Source organism: Medicago truncatula, chromosome 2 (assembly GCF_003473485.1).
Source record: "Medicago truncatula cultivar Jemalong A17 chromosome 2, MtrunA17r5.0-ANR, whole genome shotgun sequence".
NCBI classification, from domain to species: Eukaryota; Viridiplantae; Streptophyta; class Magnoliopsida; order Fabales; family Fabaceae; genus Medicago; species Medicago truncatula.
The window spans coordinates 40748484-40770386 of NC_053043.1; the positions used below are offsets into that span (position 1 = coordinate 40748484).

The 21903-nt window shown below is 32.2% G+C and overlaps 3 protein-coding genes across 4 annotated transcripts; 2 read left to right on the forward strand and 1 right to left on the reverse strand.

The window, feature by feature from the left end:
• The first annotated feature begins 837 nt into the window (after positions 1-837).
• LOC11433597 (kinesin-like protein KIN-14N) lies at positions 838-6716 on the forward strand. Its single transcript, XM_003596559.4, has 17 exons — positions 838-1123; positions 1253-1489; positions 1800-1944; positions 2040-2149; positions 2241-2360; positions 2558-2740; positions 2830-3039; positions 3124-3198; positions 3280-3426; positions 3513-3651; positions 3744-3853; positions 4185-4346; positions 4442-4662; positions 4864-4945; positions 5222-5326; positions 5414-5518; positions 6255-6716. Exons 2-17 carry the CDS (start codon positions 1298-1300, stop codon positions 6432-6434), a joined length of 2286 nt encoding a protein of 761 aa, XP_003596607.1. The 5' UTR covers positions 838-1123; positions 1253-1297; the 3' UTR covers positions 6435-6716.
• Positions 6717-7476: 760 nt separating this feature from the next.
• Positions 7477-9224, reverse strand: LOC11405533 (photosynthetic NDH subunit of lumenal location 3, chloroplastic). Its single transcript, XM_003596561.4, has 3 exons — positions 8837-9224; positions 7956-8242; positions 7477-7697 (listed from the first exon to the last, which is right to left on the reverse strand). The coding sequence occupies exons 1-3, from the start codon at positions 9123-9125 to the stop codon at positions 7581-7583; spliced, it is 693 nt and encodes a 230-aa protein (XP_003596609.1). The 5' UTR covers positions 9126-9224; the 3' UTR covers positions 7477-7580.
• Positions 9225-10675: 1451 nt separating this feature from the next.
• LOC11405534 (thioredoxin-like protein CXXS1) lies at positions 10676-12559 on the forward strand. Of its 2 annotated transcripts, XM_013609350.3 has the most exons (4): positions 10692-10835; positions 10935-10973; positions 11071-11193; positions 11965-12559. In XM_013609350.3, the coding sequence occupies exons 1-4, from the start codon at positions 10734-10736 to the stop codon at positions 12106-12108; spliced, it is 408 nt and encodes a 135-aa protein (XP_013464804.1). In that variant the 5' UTR covers positions 10692-10733; the 3' UTR covers positions 12109-12559. The 2 variants fall into 2 exon arrangements, with proteins under 2 accessions (XP_003596610.1, XP_013464804.1); XM_003596562.4 differs by lacking the exon at positions 10935-10973 and having other exon boundaries at positions 10676-10835.
• The last annotated feature ends 9344 nt before the right edge of the window (positions 12560-21903 follow it).

A 21903-nucleotide genomic window follows, 5' to 3' on the forward strand; every position in this document is an offset into this window, starting at 1 on the left:
ACTTAAAATCTGAATTATCTAATCATAATCAAACGATCGAGATACGTTGATTAGGTTCGATCAAACTGCAATGAATCGAAATCTGCCCAAACACTTGTCACTTGATAGGTTGCCGAATGCTAAACTTTTATGTATATCTTCTTTCTTAAGGTAAAATATCATTATCATAAGTTTGTTTTCACTAATTCAACAATTCAATTTATAATTCACATAAATATACAATGTTTCTGAAATAAAAAAATCTTTTTATAATAAAGGGTTGCTATTTTTTGGGATGTACTAAATAATTAATGAATTGCATGGGAGAACGAATCTTACACGTGATGGTCAAGAGCTGAATTTAGAAGTTCAAAATGAAAGGCAGTAAAAATCTAAACTAAGTCCTCACTGACAAACAGTACCAAACAAACCACATTTAGATCTACAATAGTACAAATCTATTTCAACTCCACTTACCAACATAACTACAAGATAATGTTAATTAATCACAATATTTTTTTTAAAACTTATATCTAACCAAATAAATGATTAATTTAAGAGACCGATCTCACCATCCATTAACAAAGATTCAATTAAGAACATTCGATAATTATCAATTAAAATCAATTTTAACACAAAAAAAACAATAGTTAAGGGATACGAACCAAAAGGACAAGCAATTTTAGAAGGTCAAAAGAGTAAACTTCTTCAATTAAAATATTGACTGATTTAATATCAGAGGAATTCGAATCTAAGATCTAAAGAAAAACATTTCAAAGTCTCAAGTCTACGTCATCTAAATAATAATAATATTAATGATAGTTTTTGGAAAAATTTCATCTATTTTCTACTTTTTAAGTTAAACCTTTCACATTCTCATCTCTCTCTTGAAATTTTTCTGTGTTTGTGTGGATCATCACCACCAACCAAATACCAATCTGTTCTCTTCTTCATAAAGCAACTGACTTTGATAGCTTCATATCTTTGAAGACAATCCATGGCCCCACAAAACTAGTTTCTCTCTCTTTCACTTTCTCTCTCCTCACTCACTCTGCACTGAAGTGTTGTTTAGCTTAAAAAACTAGTACTTTACCTCATAATATCACTCACATTCACACCTTCAACACCTTCAAATTGTTCAAAGGTACAAACTTTTTTCTTTTCTAATCATTTATTTTCCATTTTGAGAAATGGGTTGTTTTTAGTTTTCACATTTGTTTAGTGGAAGTGAAATTTCAAGGGTAAAAAAGTAATTTTTTTGTGGTTTTGTAAGGTTGTGTTGGTGATGAATGAACTTTTCATAGAGTGAAGAAGAAAAATGGTGGGAACTCCAATGAATGGAAGAAGGCTTTCTTTTGGATTTGGTAATGGTGGACATGATCTTGGTCCAAGTAGTACTCCACCAAGCAATGCTGGTTCTGATTATGGAAGCTACATAGATTTCACAAGAGAAGATGTTGAGGCTTTGTTGAATGAGAAATCTAAAAGGAAAGACAGATTTAATTACAAGGTTGGTTAAATTTTGTTGTGCCTTTAGTTGTTTGAGGTGTCAGGTCGATGGTAAATTATGAAGCATGGACACTCCTCAGATCAAATTATTAGCAGTGTTGGGGTGTTAGTGTCCATATGGTGTCTTGTGTCCGTGTCCGTAGTTTGATCTTGTAGTCTCGAAGACAGATTTTAAATCCCCTCAGGGACGGTTGTATGATTTATGTTTTTTCATTGTTTGTTTGGGATTTTAGATCAAAGGGGTGCAATGTTTTATCTTTTACCATATATTAAATTAATTAAGTAATTAACATCATAATTTGTGTTTTTAGGAAAGATGTGAAAATATGATTGATTATATAAAAAGGCTCAAGGTTTGCATCAGATGGTTCCAAGATCTTGAGTTGAGCTACTCATTAGAGCAAGAGAAGTTGAAGAGTTCATTGGAATTGTCCCAACAAAAATGTGTGGAAATAGGTAAAGATTATGATTTATATTTTTTTCCTTTTTTGTTTTTGGAAAATCCGCATTATGTTTGTGTGGTAATGTGGTTTAATTCATTTTAATTGCAGAATTGCTGCTCAAAATCAAGGAAGAGGAGTTGAATTCAATTATTACAGAAATGAGAAGGAATTGCACTTCTTTGCAAGAGAAGTTAGTGAAGGAAGAAACAGAAAAGGCGGTGAGTAAGATTTTCAATTTTGTGTAAAATGCCATGGAAATTGGAAAGGTTGATGCTAAATTTATCATTTTATTATCTTTTGAAACACAAGGCTGCAATGGAATCTCTTATTAAAGAAAGAGAGGCTAGGCTTGACTTTGAAAGGTCGCAGACAACACTATCAGAAGATCTCGGTAGAGCTCAACGTGAGCTTGAAACTGCAAATCAGAAGGTATAATAAGCATAATATGAATTCAATAAGCTCTCTAGGATGGCTTATGAAAACAACTTATATATGTCAATAAGCTGTTGTCAGTTGTCACCTTATTTCCATAAAATATCCAGGATAGCTTATCAGATATTGATAGTCAGGTCAGTGTCAGGAAATATTTTTATACAAATGTATAATACATCAACGCATTTTTGCAGATAGTATCACTCAATGACATGTATAAGCGATTACAAGAGTATATAACAAGCTTGCAGCAGTACAATGGAAAACTTCATTCTGAACTTTCTACAGTGGAAGGTGATCTCAAGCGTGTAGAGAAAGAGAAAGCGACCGTAGTGGAAAATCTTACAATGTTAAAGGGCCAACTAGCTCTGTCTATGGTTAGTATACATTGTGATTTTTCAGAAAACCTTTCTCATTAGTATGCAACTTGGAAGTCTTACAGAGTTTCATTGGTTGTTTTGCTCAGGCTTCTCAAGAAGAAGCTACAAAACAGAAGGATGCTTTTGCTAGTGAAGTTACATCCCTTCGAAGCGAGTTGCACCAAGTGAGGGATGATCGAGACCGCCAAATTTCTCAAGTGCAAACTTTAAGTACTGAAATAGTGAAGTTCAAAGATTCTTCAGAAAAGTCTGGTTCCGAAGTGAACAACTTGACCATGAAAACAAATGAGTTGGAGGTTGGTTTATATCATGTTTCTTTTCGGTAAATACAACATCCTTTTTGCTATTTATGTAGACATGAGACTGATTTTCCTGTGCAGACAAAATGTACGTTGCAAGATAATCATATAAAGGAGTTACAAGAGAAGCTAACTCTTGCAGAGAACAAACTGGAGGTGATGACAATGTGGCATAAATTTAGAAGAAAAGATTGTCTCATTGAACTTGTGATATAATTGTTTTGGTTCTTCATTCAGGTTTGTGATATATCCGCAATTGAGACAAGAACAGAATTCGAAGGACAACAAAAACTCGTAAATGAGTTACAAAAACGATTGGCAGATGCAGAATACAAACTTATAGAAGGGGAGAAGCTGAGGAAAGAATTACATAATACAATTTTGGTAACTCCCTGAGACGATATGTGTTGATAAACAAAAACATTGAAGTAAAATCAACTCCTTGCTAAGTACTTATCTTCATTTGACAGGAACTGAAAGGGAACATTCGTGTGTTCTGTAGAGTGCGACCTTTGTTACCTGATGAGAGTTGCAGCTCAGAAGGCAAGATTATATCTTATCCTACCTCCATGGAAGCTTCTGGACGAGGCATTGAATTAACACAAAACGGTATATCTCATGATGCCGGCTTCTTCTTATTGATGTATGCTTGTTTTAGTTTATTCATTTAATTATGCTGATGCTTGTGTTACTATTTTTAGGTCAAAAACATTCTTTCACATTTGATAGAGTTTTTGCACCTGATGCATTACAAGAAGAAGTATTTACGGAAATTTCACAACTTGTGCAAAGTGCTCTTGATGGTTATAAGGTAATTTCTAAGTTTAGCTTTTATTATTTGTATATCATTTCATATTATATTATACTCTTAGCTGCATGCCATTGTTCAGTTGCTAGTCGGTAATAGAGTTAAAAGGCTTTAGTTTTAGCATATTTGAACTTATCTACTACTATAAGCACATGAAAGACTGTCTGGGAGAGCTTAGAAAAAATTTATGAAGTACTTATATGTCAAGCGGTTGAGCTATAAATGCTTAATTAAGTTGTTTATCCACACAGGGCCTTATAATATGCATGTTTATCAAGTTGTATGAATGTTTAGCACCAAGGATTCTCGAAATTTGAGATATTTTCTTTTCCAGGTTTGCATTTTCGCATATGGTCAGACAGGTTCAGGGAAAACCTATACAATGATGGGCAGGCCTGGACATCTCGGAGAAAAGGGTTTGATACCTCGTTCGCTAGAACAAATATTTCAAACAAGACAGTCTCAACAACCGCAGGGCTGGAAATATGAAATGCAGGTGATAATTAGTTTTTAATTTTTCCCCTCAGTCCCATCATTGTGTAACCATGATGTTGAGATCTAATAAGGTTTTTTCTTCATAAAAATTTACAGGTGTCAATGTTGGAAATATACAATGAAACGATTCGTGATTTGTTGGCTACAACAAATAAGTCCCCATCAGACACAACCCGTGCAGAAAATGGTACTCCTGGGAAGCAATACTCAATCAAGCATGATGCCAGTGGAAATACTCTTGTTTCTGATCTTACCGTGGTAGATGTTGAGAGTGTAAAAGAGGTCGCATTTCTTTTAAATCAAGCGGCAAATAGCAGGTTATTACTTCATAACTTTCCTTTGTAGGCCTTTCAATGTGTTCAGTGTCTTGTTATTGCTTTATATGAGATCAAGAAAAACAAAAGTTAACATAATTTTAGTGCATCAAAATATTGAGTTATTGTTCTCCTACAAGTTACATACTTTGCTTTTGGATGACAATTTTGACTATATATGTTTTTCTGTTTATTTCTATTTAGATCTGTGGGAAAAACTCAGATGAATGAACAATCTTCAAGAAGTCATTTCGTATTCACTCTTCGAATATACGGTGTAAATGAGGTATGAATGTTTCTCCTCTATAAATAATTCAAGCCATGTTTCTTGCTCATGACTCAGTTTCTTTCCTAGAGCTTGTATGGATTGACTTATTTGAACATGTCTGCTTGCTTGAGTACTTGTGAGACGGTTGGAGAAAGCTTATAGAAACAACTTATGACATGTCCATAAGCTGTTTTCAACTTATTTCCATAAGCTCTCCAAGATAGCTTATGAAAAATTTGACTTTTTGTTATAGAAACAACATATACATAAGCACTTATCTCTTTTTTCTGCCAGAGCACGGACCAACAAGTACAAGGTGTTCTAAATCTCATTGATCTTGCTGGGAGTGAGCGTCTTTCAAGGAGTGGCTCAACTGGAGACCGATTGAAAGAAACTCAAGTGTGTAAAACCATACGATGTTTTCTATTTTATACAGTTCTGCTTCTTTGATTTATTATAATCCAAACTTCTTTCACTTGTAATTAGGCAATAAATAAAAGTTTATCATCATTAAGTGATGTTATATTTGCGTTGGCCAAGAAGGAGGATCATATTCCATTCAGGAACTCAAAGCTTACATACCTACTTCAGGTGATTTTTCTTTCATATTAGTCATTGAAAAATGCTGCAATTTTCTTAACCTTGAAAAATGATAAGGATCTCTAAATTCTAATAGTCATAAAACGAAACTGATGTTTTATCGTATACTTTAAATCAGTTATTTGAAGGCACGTACAGTTCTTTCAGTGCTACACATAGTTATGATTTCCCTTTACCATAAATAAATTATATTGTTAAGATAGACCAAAGATAATTCATGTTGTAGACTGCAATAGGTAGGACTGTTAAAAAAAAAATCCCAAAACCAAACCTAACCGTTAAACCAAAACAAACTGCACTGAAAAAAACTAAACTATTCGTCACCTTACAGTGCGGCGTGGTTCAGTTTAGTTTTTGATTTTTTTTTAAAAACAGTCTTAATGTTCAACTTGGTCCAGTTTTTGGTTTTTTTCAACTGTCCTAATAATCAGTTAGTTACAGCATTACCAATTTGATACAATGGTTCACAAAGAATCGGTTTAGTTCGAAAAAGTACAGTTCAGTTTTTTTGTAAAGGTAGTTTCGATTTGGAATCACTGAACCGGTGAACCAAATCTTTACATCAACTCGGTTTGAGACAAACCATTAATGGTTCGGTTCAGTTTTACCGAACTGTTTAAACAAATTGATTCAATTTTCTTTCCCGAACCATGAACAGTGCTGCTAGTTGTTGGTGTTTCTTAATAGCTTTGAGATGATCTAATTTGTTGACTATTATGTTGAACAGCCTTGTCTAGGTGGAGACTCAAAGACATTAATGTTTGTAAACATTGCTCCTGACCAAGCTTCATCTGGAGAGTCACTATGCTCGCTCCGGTTTGCTTCAAGAGTAAATGCTTGTGAAATCGGGACACCTCGCCGCACCACCAACGGTCGCCCTACAGAATCTCGCTTGAGCTATTTCTAATCTCACCACAAATGAAATCATGAATATATTGTTTAACCTGCTTGGAGGAGTCAATTTGCTTGGCCTATGTGACCACTACAATAACCAAAATTAGCTTTAATTCTAAATTTCTAACATCATACATATAGCTTGTATAGTGAAGAGGTTACCAAGTACTATGCATTTAGTTAAAAACACTTCCATGTTCTATTAGTTTCATTTGCAATTCTGTTTAATGTTGTATAATCATAATTTCATTCCTTATATTATGAGTAAACAACTAGACATGTTTCTTAGTGTCAATTTTTTTTATAAAATATTGAAGTTCTGTTAAACTAGTTATAAAACTTAAGAATCAAATTGATGGTTGGTACATGTTATTTAAGAAGTGTGATTGTTACTCTTTTGAAAGTATATTCGTAAATAATAAATACACTAACTTAAGAAAGAAATGGGAGTACAATGACGTATCATCTGCCATATGTATGTTGATGGATTAACATGTAGCATAGCTAAGTTTGATGGTGATAAGTCTCAATCTAAGCTTGAGTTCTTGCAAAGCAAGTTAAATATTAATACAATATTTAACTTGTCAATTAATTAAGTCGTACCTTGTGGTAGAGAGTCAATTCCTGAACCATATTAAAAAACTTGTTGTATAATCCAAGTAAAATTTATTAGACTTCCTAACTCCTCCAAACTCCAAAATTTGTACATGTGGCAATGTGAGCATAGTATTTTATTTTATTTTTAATAAAAAAAAGAGCATAATATGTTTTTATTGTTTCGATTAAACCTATGATTTTGAGGGAAATGGACTGCAGTAATCAATAATTCAGATCGAAAGATAAGTAAAGTCACACTAATAATTGCTTCGGTTATGACCGGAAATAGGATTCTCCTCACAATTTGTTTTTAATTGAAGTTGATTAATGATTATTTAAACTAACAGAATTTTTATTATAGATAGAATTGGCAACATTGTGATTGAAACCAAAAGAATTTTTAAAAAAAGAAGAAAGAACACTATTATACATTTGAAAATTTTGCTGAAATTATAGCATTTATCTATCTACAAGGTAAAAACGTCCTTATCTTGAATCAACACAATCAAAAACACAAAATTGTTTTGACAAGAGTAAAAAATACAGCTTAATTAAAATCATGTCAAATTGTTTTATACATTATAGTCATCCTGTCCATGACATCTTTAAGCATAACTTCAGTTTCTTTATAGCATGCTTGTGTTTCAAGTAGATTTTTGTTCCTTGAAGCTTCTTCAAGCTGTCATTGCATAAAAAATTCAATTCATTAACCCAACATCTATTCACATAATAGTAAATTGCGGTCAACAACTGCAATTACAGCACAAATGTCGTTGGACCACAATTGCGGCCACAACACAAACATGGCCGCAATTGTGGTCGCATCAGCCACATTTGTCTGCAATATTTTGGATTACAGTGGCATCGACCACTTTTTCCTGCAATATCAAGCACTAAAATGCGACTCTATGTAACCGCAATATAAAAAGGAGCATACCTTTTCAAAATTATCAAACAATTTGTTTGCCACATCAGTTAATTGTTGCTTATCTTCAACTGGGACAGCAGAGATAACCTTGTCAAAATCAAAGTACATGAATGTTGACTTGAGTCTTAGGTACCTCCTAACATAGTTGAGTGTGTCTTGTGCAATCAAATCCGCCATTGCAAGAAGATCAAATGCATATTTCTTGATCCTTAAAACACTTCCTTTTGCTCCAATATTTGCCATGTAGAGTTTCTTTTTAATAAAAGAACGCGTCCCAGTTTTCTCATTTGCAATATCTAACCATATAATCATCATTCACATCGTTAGAACAAGAACCTTGATTCAAAAGTAAACAGATACGAAAAACGCAAACAAAGAAAACACAACATTTTATCTCAGGGCTCGGCCAGTTGTGTCTACGTTCTCTGACTACATTGATATTCTATATATTATTCAAGCTTAGGATTACTTTTACAAATTTACTTTAAATGCTACGGTCCAATTTACATGATTACTCCTAAGCCACTTAGTATGGTCTAGTCAACTCAAGCGACTTGTGCACTTATCAGTAAGGCGACATTTAGTACAGTGAACTTAAAAGATTAAACCATCGTGATGAAGTTAACTATAACCATCGATTTAATATATCTATTGGCATTGTACTTCACTAATAGGTCAATAGTTATTTTTTAACTTCACCATGATAGTACAATTAATATTTTTAAGTTCACCATGCTAACTTTCAATCATAACTATAAAAGAAAATAGTAAAAGAAAGAACAAAAAACCAATCATAATTGTCCAATGTCAATTGAAACATAACATCAAAACAAACATAAGAGCAATGAAATGCATGTATACAAGCAAGAACAATAAGAAATTAATCTTACTATTAGTGACAGTTGGTTCTGGAATAGGTCCATCAATCCAAAATCCATTATCCTTAGCCAGTGAAATCTTCTCACTGAATTGTCCTGTAAGAACTAAAGAAACAAGGCTTATTGCAGCTGCTCTTCTTGTAGTGTTAACTGATTCACATTCTGATATTTTCTTTGTTTTGCTTCCAAGAAATCCAACTACTACTTGTCCTGTCTTAAAGGTTCTTTGTGCATTTGGAACAAGGCATGTAATTGGAGTTAAAGTTTTGGAGACTCCATGCAAATTTGTTAGAGGAGCCATAACTCAAATGAGTACAAGTGTTTGAGAAATTAAGATAGATAATTCATTAAAGTTTTTGGAAATAAAAAATTTGTGACATATCCATTTGGGAAGTGCTAGTGCTATGGTGTCCACTAAGTGGCACTAGAAAGGATATCATTATTAAGGGTGGTTTTGTAATTTTAGTTTTGATGTGTTTTTTTTTTTTTTTTTTTTTTTGGGGTCAAGGATGTATGTGGACTTAATTTATATAGTGGGCTTAGAGTATCTCTTTTGGGTGGGTTCTTATTAGCACGAAAATTGTTTTATAGGCCTCCTGAATTGCTTAAAATTCAGTGAAAACGCATCTGGGAAAATAGTTTCTGGTTCTATAAACAAAATAAACCCTATCGAAAGATACGTTTTGATAGGTTGAGCGATTAATGAGGCCTATAAAGAAATTACCATCTATCACAAGTGACAAATGAAACTCCCATTTCATGACAAAAAAATAAATAAACAAAATCCTTTGGTTTTTCTTAAGCGAAATTCGGCTTGCAAAAGCATGCACAATGACAGCCATCATTCCAATGTGTTGGTTACCATCACTGAGAGCAAGGTTTTAAATAATGGTCGTGTTCGAGGTTGCGGTTGCGTTAAGGATTTTGCAATTTCGGGTTTTTACGGATGTTGTTTTATAAATTGAAGTTGTCGCAATGTGAATTAATCAAAATATTGAACAGATATTATTAAGTTTATTTATAATATCATATACTGTATAATAACTTCATTTTGAGTGTTTCTTCATAAGTTCATAACAGTAATTCTTTCATAATCTTGTAATGAATTTGTTCCTCTAAGAATTTAATCACTAATGACAATTGAAATGGAGTTCCACTAATAAAAACCTTGAATAGAGAATCCCATAAAGGCTATTCTATCTTAAAAAACTTCCATTCCCTATATATATATATATTTTTTTTTTTTTTTCTTTCTTTCTTTCAAATATCCATAACAAATAAATTCATCGGAGTGACTAAATATAAGATTTAATTTGTATGCATTGTAAATTTTGTTTATATATGGATTGAATCAAATCACGTCGTGTATGTACTTTTGTTGATATTTTAATGTAAAACTTTTTTATACATTAATTGAATCAAATTACGTCGTGTATGTTCCTTTGTTGATATTTTAGGAACCAACATATTTTGATGTGAATTGACAACCAGAAACGTGTAACATTTTCAATAATTTGGAAATATTGTTAATTTTGTTATTTATTCATATAAGTTTTCGTAAAACAATGAAAGTTGGCTTTAAATTATTTTTTAATTCATTGCATGAATCACGTTATTATTATCATTGAATTGAATTGGCTAAAGCAGAGGCCCCAGTTGCATTTTGTTGTTCATGTATACATCAATCTACAAAAAACATCTTAATCAATTGAACAAGAAAATCAACAATTTTTCTCGTGCAACTTTGCTCACATAGCTAATCATATTTCCTCATAGACTTTTTTATCTATCTATATATATATATATATATATATATATATATATATATATATATATATATATATATATATATATATATATATAATATGCTAGCACCCTTTTGAAGAAGCAACAACAACAAAAGAAAGAAATGGAGGGCCAAGAATATCTCAAAAAGTCTAAGGTTATCAAAATAGACTCAAAAAAATCATGGGAACATTACATCTCTTATGCTACCAATCAAAGTTACCCCGTAAGTCTTCTTTGTTTATGAAAAATCATTTAACTTACTGCATATTTGAAATTACACTGAGTTTCACAAGATCATAGTGACACCGTAATTTTGTTACAGCTCTGGTCGATAGGTTTTGTCAAAATCACGATACCAGTGGTACTCTGTGATTCTGCTAAACTCATATATGCTAAATTCATTGTCAATTCAAACATGCACTTACATTTTTTGGTTTTAAATGTTACCAAAATTGCAGGTTGTGGTTCATTTCTCTGCTTTTTGGTGTGTTCCCTCTATACAAATGAATCCTTTCTTTCAAGAATTGGCCTCCAACTATCAAGATGTTCTCTTTCTCACATTGGATGTGGATGAGGTTAAGGTAATTTTATTCACACACAAACTCATCTTTATTTGTTAAAATTAACTATGTTTGATTTTGTACTATTTCTATGATTTTGTACTATTTCAAGGAAAAAGTGTCCATACAAATCCATCTAAAGTGTTTGTATTCGGATTCCAAACACCACTATATATCATATGCTTCTTGTTTGCATATACTATATTCTAGTAGAGTATTACTTAAGCTTATCTCTAATCTAATCTTGAATAAAGAAATTCATATGTGCTTAACTTTTAACAATGGAATTTTTCTTTATAGTATATGCAATTAAACTCTTTTTGAGATTATGTTTTTTTTTTTTTTTTGTCTTATATGCATTGTGAACAAACCTGCAATTGTCGTTTCTATATCTATTATCACCTTTTATTTTTTACTCCAAATTAAATGAGTTCATGCTTCCAACTATTGGTATTTTGCAGGATAAATTTGCTTCTGCATCCTTTAATTTTTTTTATTGTAATAAATTAATCATTTGTGGATTTTTCTTTCAACTTAGACCTTTAAATAAATTTCATGACGTTAATGAGGTTGACGTGTAACAATCACGTAAACATTTTTTTAACATAATGTCAAAAGAAGCTGTTAACCTTATTAACGTTTTGAAATTTAAAGGAATTATTTGGGGAAACAATATAAAGCAACTTTACCTATATCATAAATTAATTATGAGATAATTTAAAATTGTATGTTTGAACTATATTTTCTGTTATTGTGTACATTAATTATTAATATATATGTGGCTACATTCAGGAAATTGCATCCAAGATGGAAATTAAAGCTATACCTACCTTTCTATTTTTGAATGGTGGAACTCTTGTGGACAAAATTGTGGGTGCAAATCCTGATGAAATAAGGAAAAGGGTAGATCATTTTATTCAATCAACTCCTTCCTAAAGATCTATTATGGAAACAATGAAATGAACAAGTAGTTTACTAAAGTTGTAACTATAGTCTAGAACTATAGTTTTGGACCTACTGGTTGTTGTGTGTGTTTGAGAATGATATTTTAGTGTGTATTTATTTTGATTTCTTTGTCATCAAGTATTTCACATTTAATACTCCCTATCTTTTATAACTTTATAAAAAAAAAATAGGGAACTATATCATGTTTTTATTTGATGGGTTATAATTATTATGTATGATGTTCCTTAGAGAAAAAACTATTGTGCACTGTATCATGTTAGTGTATATAGATTGAGAGATGAATTTAATTTGTTTGTACTATTGATGTAAATTTGTCTGTATGTGCATTTCTTTGTGTAAATATTTGTGAAGATGGTATAAAAACTAAATAATCAAGTGATATATCATGGTGTCATTTGATTATATATGAAGTTTTTTTTGAGAGATGATTATATATGAAGTTGTTTTACAATAACATTGCATATAAATTAAACTCTTAAAAATATTTAATATATTGATATTGTTTTTTTCGAAAAAGCTAAAATGAAATTTATTAAAATCGCAATGAATCTTAACCAGCACGAGGAGTGCTGCTAGGTTAGGAGTCTTAAAGTAGCAACATACAAAGGATAGATGAGGAGCTCCCAATAGAAAACCCATACATACACCCGTGAATCGAAGAAAAAAATCCAAAAAACATATAGGAAACGCCTCCTAACAAAGGACTAACTCTGAAATCAAGCTAACAACACGATCAACGAAACAACATAAACATATGTTTGTACCAAAATCCTCAAACATCGTCTGAACACCACAAAAACAACTTTCACCACCCATATTCCGCTGCTCGCACACAACGCTTGAACATCAACTTAAAAACCTACACAACAACCAACAACATTTGAAAAATAAACGGGAATAAACCCCCAAACACCACCCTTAGCTCTCCCATGCACCTTCACCCGAAACACACCTCGAAGAACCGCAAAAGCCAACAAAAAATCCTTGTACCATCATACAACAAGGAAAAAAACATAACCATCACTAACCACCACCAAAAACCACCACAAAAATCAACCACTACCACTATCGTCACTAAAACTACCATTGACCACCAAAAAACCACCATTAACGATCACTAAAAAGCAACACCAACCACCATGCGCATCACCACCAAAAACCACCACAAGAACCACCACCAAAAACCACCACGAGCCTCGCCACAAAACACCCAAAATCAGCACCACCATGAAAACCGCCATGAAGCACCACAAACCAACACAACCAAAGATCCATCGAAACCATCACCACAACTAAGAGAGAAAACGAATCAAATAGTAGCCCTAATAAAACCAAACAACCACCGACAAGCATCCAACGACACATCACGAAACCCACCAACGTTCCAACCAAGTGGAAAAAAAAACACCAAAAACACAAACCAACCTTTACACGATAGAGAGCAATCGTACATCGGAAAGGTATGGTGGTGCGGAGGACAAAGACCCTCATCACACCACCATCCATTTGATCTATATGACGGCGGCGACGACGGATTTGGAATTTGTGTGAGGAAGAAAGGAGTAGGGCAGTCCTAGGGTTATTTAGAAAAGAGTACGACGGCATATTGATATTGTTAACAACAAAAAATAGTCGATTGAATTGTTAACAACAAAAAATAGTCGATTGAATCATTTTTTTAGGGGATTTATTGAAGCATGTATTGGTCCCTAGAAACATTCTATAATAATATGAGAAACGATCAATAACAATAGGAGCAACATTGAATACGATAGAAAAAATTATTTTAATTTTAATTGTTAAAAACATTTTATTCACTTTTTTTATATACAATGTGCAACTGAAAAGAATATACAATATACAATGTGCAACCAAATCCCTGTTGGTTTGGAGGATTTTTCATAACAAAGTGCCAACAAATGAAAATCTCTTGTCCAGGGGTTTTCAATTTCCATCACAGTGCTCTTCTTGCAACATCTTGTGTGAATCTACCTTCCACTTATTTTTTGAGTGCTCTTTTGCTATGCATCTGTGGAACTGGTTGCTCTCTACTATAAACATAAACATACAATTCACCAATTGTTTTGATTTTTTTGAAGATTTTGGATAGAAACTGGTCTCCTTAGTGTAGGACTGTTCTAAAAGCTTGCATGTTTAATATAATTTACACTATATGGATTAGAAGAAATCATGTGAGATTCAAAAATCAGTCTTTGCACTGGAAGCCTGTACTCAACAAGATTATTACTCAAACTGGCCTAGCAGGTAACATCACCACAGAAGTCTACAGAGGGGATATGCAAGAATTCAGGATTCTTAAAGCTTTTAAAGTAAACATTAAACCCCCAAGGGCCCCCATCATCAAAGAAGTGATTTGGACACCTCCTCTGACAAGTTGGATTAAAGCAAATACAGATGGAGCAGCTACAAAGAACCCTAATAGAGCAGCTGCAGGAGGAATCTTCAGAAATTCTGATAGCTTATGTGTTGGATGCTTTACTCAGTATCTGGGGGAGCATAGTGCACTATATGCCGAACTAGTAGCTGCTATGACTGCTATTGAGATAGCTCACATCGATGGTTTCTCAAATTTTTGGTTGGAAACAGACTCCCAATTGGTCATTTTAGCTTTCAAATAGGTGGCTTAACTGTCTGGTTAGGATTAGACATATAAGTTTTGTGGTGTCCATAACATATTTTTTTTAAAGAAGTTACAATGAAATTTATTAAAATCACAATGAGTCTTGACCAGCACAAAAGGTGCTAGGTTATAAGTTGTAAAGAAGCAACATAAAAAGAATAGATGGGAGCCCCAATTATAAATTCATACACTCGTGCATCAAAAACAAAATCTAAAAAAATCAACGTGAAACACCAAAAACAAAGGCTACAAAATCCAAATCTAGCCATCATGCAAACCTCTATCTCCATGACACCACAGAGCCATTATGCAAACCTCATCATTATAAACAGATTCCAAAACACAAACAACATCAGATTTGTTGGTGAAGTTGCTAATCCCTAGCAGCCCTTTAAGCTTTGAAGACCAATCAAGATGGCTGCACCTGCCATAAATCCTACAAGTGCAGCATGTGATAAAAAAATAGACAAGGAATCCCAATCTGAAAACTCCAAATGCAACTTGAAAAGGATTTTGTTCCTGTCTGCCCCTATTGTGAGTTTATTACCAATATGGCCTACTTGAAATTTTAAATACGTAACTGCCCTAGTTTGGATTTGCTAGTAGGAGTGTGCCATTTCATTTGGCGTACTCGTTGCTGACGTCACCTTCGAGTTTGCCAATTAAAATGGCGGACTCGTGAAGAACTTTTATTTTATAATTTTTTTTTGTTGTTGTTTTATATATATATTTTTTCAATTTTAATTATTAAAACATAAATTTAAAATATAGTAACAAAATGCTTAATAAAATATTACAAATAAAAAAATTATTACAGCAAATAAAAACTACAAATGTCCGTTCGTGCCACATCCCCTACGTCTAATGTCACGAATAGGATAACGTGGTTCTTCTGGTTGTATGTTGTCGATAGATGATTGCCCATAAGAATTGCCTCCTTGAAGCATTTCATTAAATGACTGAAAAAAAAAATCCTCTTTCAACTTCAAAATCGTCTTGACGCCATACTTCGCGTAGAAAATCGTGATCGGATGTGCCCCATGCAGCGTTTAATGATGGACTGGAAAAATTAAAATAATGCGTCGGTGTTAAGTTATTATGTGGTTGGGTTTGTTGTGTAAACCGAAGGTCGAAATGTTCTTGGGGTGTTCAGTTTGCATAGAAGGTTTGCGGGGTTTGGTTTGGGTAGAAGCTTTGGGGTGTTTAGTTTGTGATGATTTGGTTTTGTGGAGTTTGGTATGTGTAGAAATTCTGAAAAATTTGAGAAGGCATGTCACACCACAAAGAGATATTTGCTTGATTTCAGATAGGCATGAATCAACCAAAAGTGCATACAATGATCCACAAAAAGGTTGACACGATACTCCAACAACCCATGTGTACTGTATCCGGCACATTGCACAAAATTTTAGGCGGGCGATCAGAGATGGAGAACTTCGAAAACAAGTTGTCAATGTGGGTAATAATCACACTCTTATTATCATGAATTACACATTTTTTTATAACTTATCTAATTATTATTATTATTATTTTGCAATGTAGGTTATTTTTAAGTCGCACACTCACGAAGTCAATCAGTTTGATCGAGAAATGCATACTTTTTTTGTCCGCGAAACTGTCGACCACAAGGAGGGAAGGCCAAAGGGAACTTTCAAGGTCGACTTGCATGCAGAGTGGTGTGATTGTGGGAAATTTCAGGCTTTCCATATGCCTTGTTCACATGTTATAGCTACTTGTTCCAGTTTTAATCATGACTACCAAAGATATATGCATCAAGTTTACAACAGTTATTGTGTATTCAATGTCTACAATATCAGGTTCGAAGTAATTCAACACCCTTCATATTGGATCCCATACGAAGGGGAAATTCTCTGCCACGATGAGACAATGCGAAGAGTGTGAAAAAAGGTCGCCCAAATAGTACTCGCATTATGACTGAAATGGACGCGGTGGAAAGAAATCCAAGGAAATGTGGAATGTGTCATGAGCCTGGACATTCACGAAAAAATTGTCCTCTTACTAGACAAAACTAGTTATTTTTGTGTAATTGGTATTTTATATTGTGCTATCTTTTAATGTAATAAATATTATTGTTGTTATATTTTATTATGAAGTTTATTAGTCTATTTTCAATTTTTTTTTTATCCAAATTTTCAAAATATTTTTAATTTAAGTTTTAATTATTAAAACCTAAAAACTTAAATTAAAAATATTTTTAATATTTTTTTATCCAAATTCTCAAAATATTTTTAATAATTAAAATTGAAAAATATAATCCTACAAAACCACAACAAAAAAAGAAAAAAACGAAAAAATAAAAATGAAAAAATGCTTCACGAGTCCGCCATTTTAATTGGCAAACTCGTTGCCACATCATCTTCGAGTGCGCCATATAGTTTGGCATGGTATTTAATTTTTTAAGTAGGGTAGATTGGTAATAAAAACTCACATATAGGGCAGGCACGTGAAAAACCCACTTGAAAAATTTCAGCAAATAATGTTCCATAACATATTTTTAGGTTTAACATTTTTTTTTGAAGGATTGTTCTAACAATATCGTTAGTCTAATTTTTTTTTGGTAATATATCGTTAGTCTATTTTAGTCAAGTCTATTCACAAATATTTTTTTTTGAAATCACGTCTATTCACGTCTATAACTTTATCTTTAGGGTTCCTCAACAAACAAACAAAAAAACTTATCTTTAGGGTTGCTCTCATTATCGTTAGTCTGCCCCTAAAAAAATATCGTTAGTCTGGTCACGTTTTTTCAAAACTATAAATGCCTAACAAACAACTTGCCTCTCTGGCTGATTTCATAAAATCAATTGAATTTCATTAATATAACTTTTATTAATATAACGTTTTTTAGTAATATAACTTTTATTTATTGAATTTCAACCAATTTAACTATTTTTTTTTTGAACAAACTAAAATGATATATTATACACCAGGTCGATTTACCGTGCATAAGATATGCAAAAGGTAAGCCAATCCACAAGAATACAAAGAGATGGTACCGATGTTAAGAAAGGATCACCAAAAAGTTACAGGGATATTACACACAAACACCCATACAAGAAATTGGATTTTTCCATCATTCATGATAACTATAGCTAAAAGATGTCTGAAATGCTTTTAGCCACAAGAAAGAATTTAATTTAACTATTTCAACCAATTTAACTACTTTACTGACTATAATTAAGAAATATGTTTTAGAATATGACACAAATTTTACCATTAAAATTAACACAAACATAACTTTAAAACGACTGTTAAAGTGAGACCGAGAAAGTACATTATATGCTCTGAAATCAATCAGCTTTCACATTGATTATTGGTTTTTTTAGTACATATAGTATTGGTTTTCAATAACATGCAATGTTTTTTAAAATTGGATTGAGCGTCGAACTTATGAGATTTTTATTCATGATTCAACTTCAACCGTTTTAAACCGTTTAAACATGGATGAAATTACGTTCCAATCATTCAGATATTTAAACCATGGATGATTAAGCCAATTCTCGGTTCAATTGATTGAATTGTTCTGTTCAATTCAACTTTTATGATAATATTAGAACATAAATTTAATTGCACTTTTATCTCTCCAAATGTTGTGATTATATGCAATTTTAGTCCTATGATTTTATTTGAGTGATTTTAAGTTTTAACCCCTAAAGTTTATCCCATTTCTAATTTTACGATATCACCTTCAATTTTACACCATTGAACGCATAATTAGACACTTTAATTGACATGACAAGGACAGCCGAATTATTATATAACAGGAATAAAAAATAAATTAAACATTAAAACAATCAATTAATCATAATCGTAATGTTTATAAAATTGTCAATAAATCATAGACAAATTCTATGGTATACCCAACAATTTGAGTGTATTGGTACACCAAATCCTTAAATTAATAGTTAAATGAGTTATTTTTTGTAGGAAAAAAATATTTTCTATCACCTATAATTATAATAACTAAATCTTATTTACCAAAAACGTCAACACAATAAAATTTGATTTTTCTGAATTCCTATTACTCATAATAGATAATTTTGATTATTTTTTACAATAAAATGTAAAAAAAATTAGTATGATTTTTCTAAAAAATGAAATGATATTTTTTCTTATAAAATGATATTTTCTAAAATATATATGTCAACAAACACCTATTTCTTTCATAAAAAATAATAGTTAATTTATAAAAATGTAAGCGAGAGTACCGGTACACCTTAATTTGCGGGTGTACCGTAGAAGTTCCCTAAATCATAATCGTTAAATCATGATAATCATTTGGCTTTAGTCAAATTTAACTTAAAAGTCATCCAAAAGATGACTTGATTGGTTGATGATGTCAAAAGTTTTAAACCTAGCAATGCATAACTGATCTCATTTAGAAATTCTTAAAACCCCTTCCTTGCAATTTGACCAAGAAACATCCTTGCAATTTTTTCCCCATTTAATAAAGTTGTTTTGGATTTCGGATTTGCTTCATTGTCTAATGTCTATTTATTGTCTATTTATGAAAAAGATAAACAGAAGTGAAAGAATAGCGAGAATCATATTAATATGTGAATCACACTAATGAGTTCCATTAATCATCTAATCATGTCTATTTCCATTATAAATTAACAATAAGTAGAGAGAATTAAATAGAGAAAGGAAAGAGAAATTTGTGGGAGCTATCAACTTGTGCATTTTTCAAAATAAATTAATGGAAATCACGATCAATTTCAACGCATCTTTTGATATCGGAGTCTCTGATATCTCCTTTGTAACTACGGAGCTTTCACTGTTGGAGCGAGAATCATTTTTTTGCTCCGATGGAGGCAGTGTTGGTGTGGTAGTTACCAGAGCACTGAATTAAGATGATGCCACCTTTGATTTGTTGGAAGTTTTGATTTGAGGGAGTCGTTGCCGATGGAGACGATACGAAGGACACTATTTTTTTTTTGGTAGATAGACTAAATAGCAAAGACATTGTAAATTCACATAAGTGGAAGTGTCAAAGTTCGAACCTCGGCCAAAATGATAAATTAATCTTTGAAAATGGTGTAAATTGAAGGGGTCTACATCGAGAATGGTAAAGTCTTCAATTAACCAGTGCGGTGTAAGCCTATCCACTCTTACTTTTGAGGGTTTCCGGTGTGCTAGAATCAACAGCTATAGAATCTGTCTTACCTTCTTGACTGGTGTTACCGGTATGGGATGATACGAAGGACACCATATTTTTATTAATCTTTGAAAAAATAATAAATTAATGAATGAATGAGTGTTAAAAATTTAGCGGTTAAAACATTATTACAAGGTTAAAATCACACAACTACAATCCAGAAGTCCTAGCTCAACTGGCAAAATGCCGAAATTGTTAGGCCGGATGTCATGACCGGAGTTCGAACCCCGGTACCTCCACTTGTGTGTGTGAGTTTATAATGGCTTTGCCATTTCGTCTATCTACCAAAAAAAAATATCACACAACTACATATAGATGCATAATATATAATAAAACATTATGAAATCATTTTGTAGATATTGTGTAGTGGGATAATGTTTGATTGTTGCTTTGTTGAATTCAGCTGTGAAAAAATCTAATTGAACCAAAAGAAGCTTTTTTTATACACTCCACTTTTGATTGTTCAACGTGTTCTAATATTTATGCACAAACATTGCCTGTGGGGATATGAAACATGTGAAACAAGTTTCTTTGATTTTGACCAAGCAAAGCTCCACCTATAGTGGTGGAGATTGTGACATTTTAGCTGCCACTACGCGGAAAAGAAAATAACGTTTCAAAAACTAGTTTTGCACGTTTTAGGTTTTTATTTATTAATATATAAACATAAATGTTAATGTATAAAATGCTCAATTTATCTCAAGGAATATTCTCAAAATATAATTTTTGATAGATAAATGATATATGAACATCTAATTTACGATAACTATTTTGACAACCCTATGAATATATGGATATTATCATAAAAGCAAAAGGAAAAAACATGGTTATTCAATGCCCAAACAATCGAGCAGACATGCCAACCAATTATGAACTCCTAAAACATAAACAACATTTGTTGCCTTCATCCACCGATGTGAGTGAATTTTAACTTTTTCCAACAAGTTGTAACTATGGGTTTCCTTGTTACTAAATAGCATATTATTATGTTCTTCCATTAAACTCAAACACAAACCAGCCAAATGAGTTACATAAATGATCTTCTGGTGAACCCCTGATCAATAAGTAAATTGAAGGAAATTGTCATCAATGCTATACGGGTCAGCCCCATAAACTTCAATCCAATTACGAACTAAATGCCATAACTCTCAATATGATACAAGAGAAAAATAAATGATGCACGATTTCCACTTCTCCGCACCAGTTACACACATCTGAGCCTCTTGAGTAATGATCCCACGAGCCACCATATTAGCTTTGGTTGACAACCTTTTACGGAGAAATGGTGAAATTGATGAAATTTAATTAGTTTGGATAACGAATTTGAATAATACAGACTCAACTGTTGTTCACTCCTACCCTTATCCCACAAACATGCTATATCCCATATATTTCACAATACATAAAAGTATAATATGTAATGAAATCACCTTTTTAAATCATTTCATTGCATTTTAAACATGCTGTAAGAGGTTTATTAGAAAAAGTAATCAATCCAACATATAGTATACACATATACAACGATCTTAGATTTTTTCCCCCTACAAAAAAATATCTTAGATTTTTTACTAACTCTAAGTCGTTTGCATTTTAAACATGCTGTAAGAAGTTAATTAGAAAAAGTAATCAATCCGACATATATAGTGTACATATACAACAATATTAGATTTTTTTACTAATAACCTGTAATTGAGGAATATCGCGTCCCAATGCACTTCTAATATAGGAATTTAAAAGCTACAAAAGGTAGCTTCTTATATGTCACACATTTAGAATAAGAAAAACACAATAACAAACAAATGTAAGTCTAAGTTGTTTGTGAGATAAAAATTGTCACACTTATAAATACATGTTCAGATCATCATTTATCTGATATGAAACTTTTAACACAATCTTTATAAAACTAACTTTATAAAATGAAAGATATATCTTGCACCTAAATTCA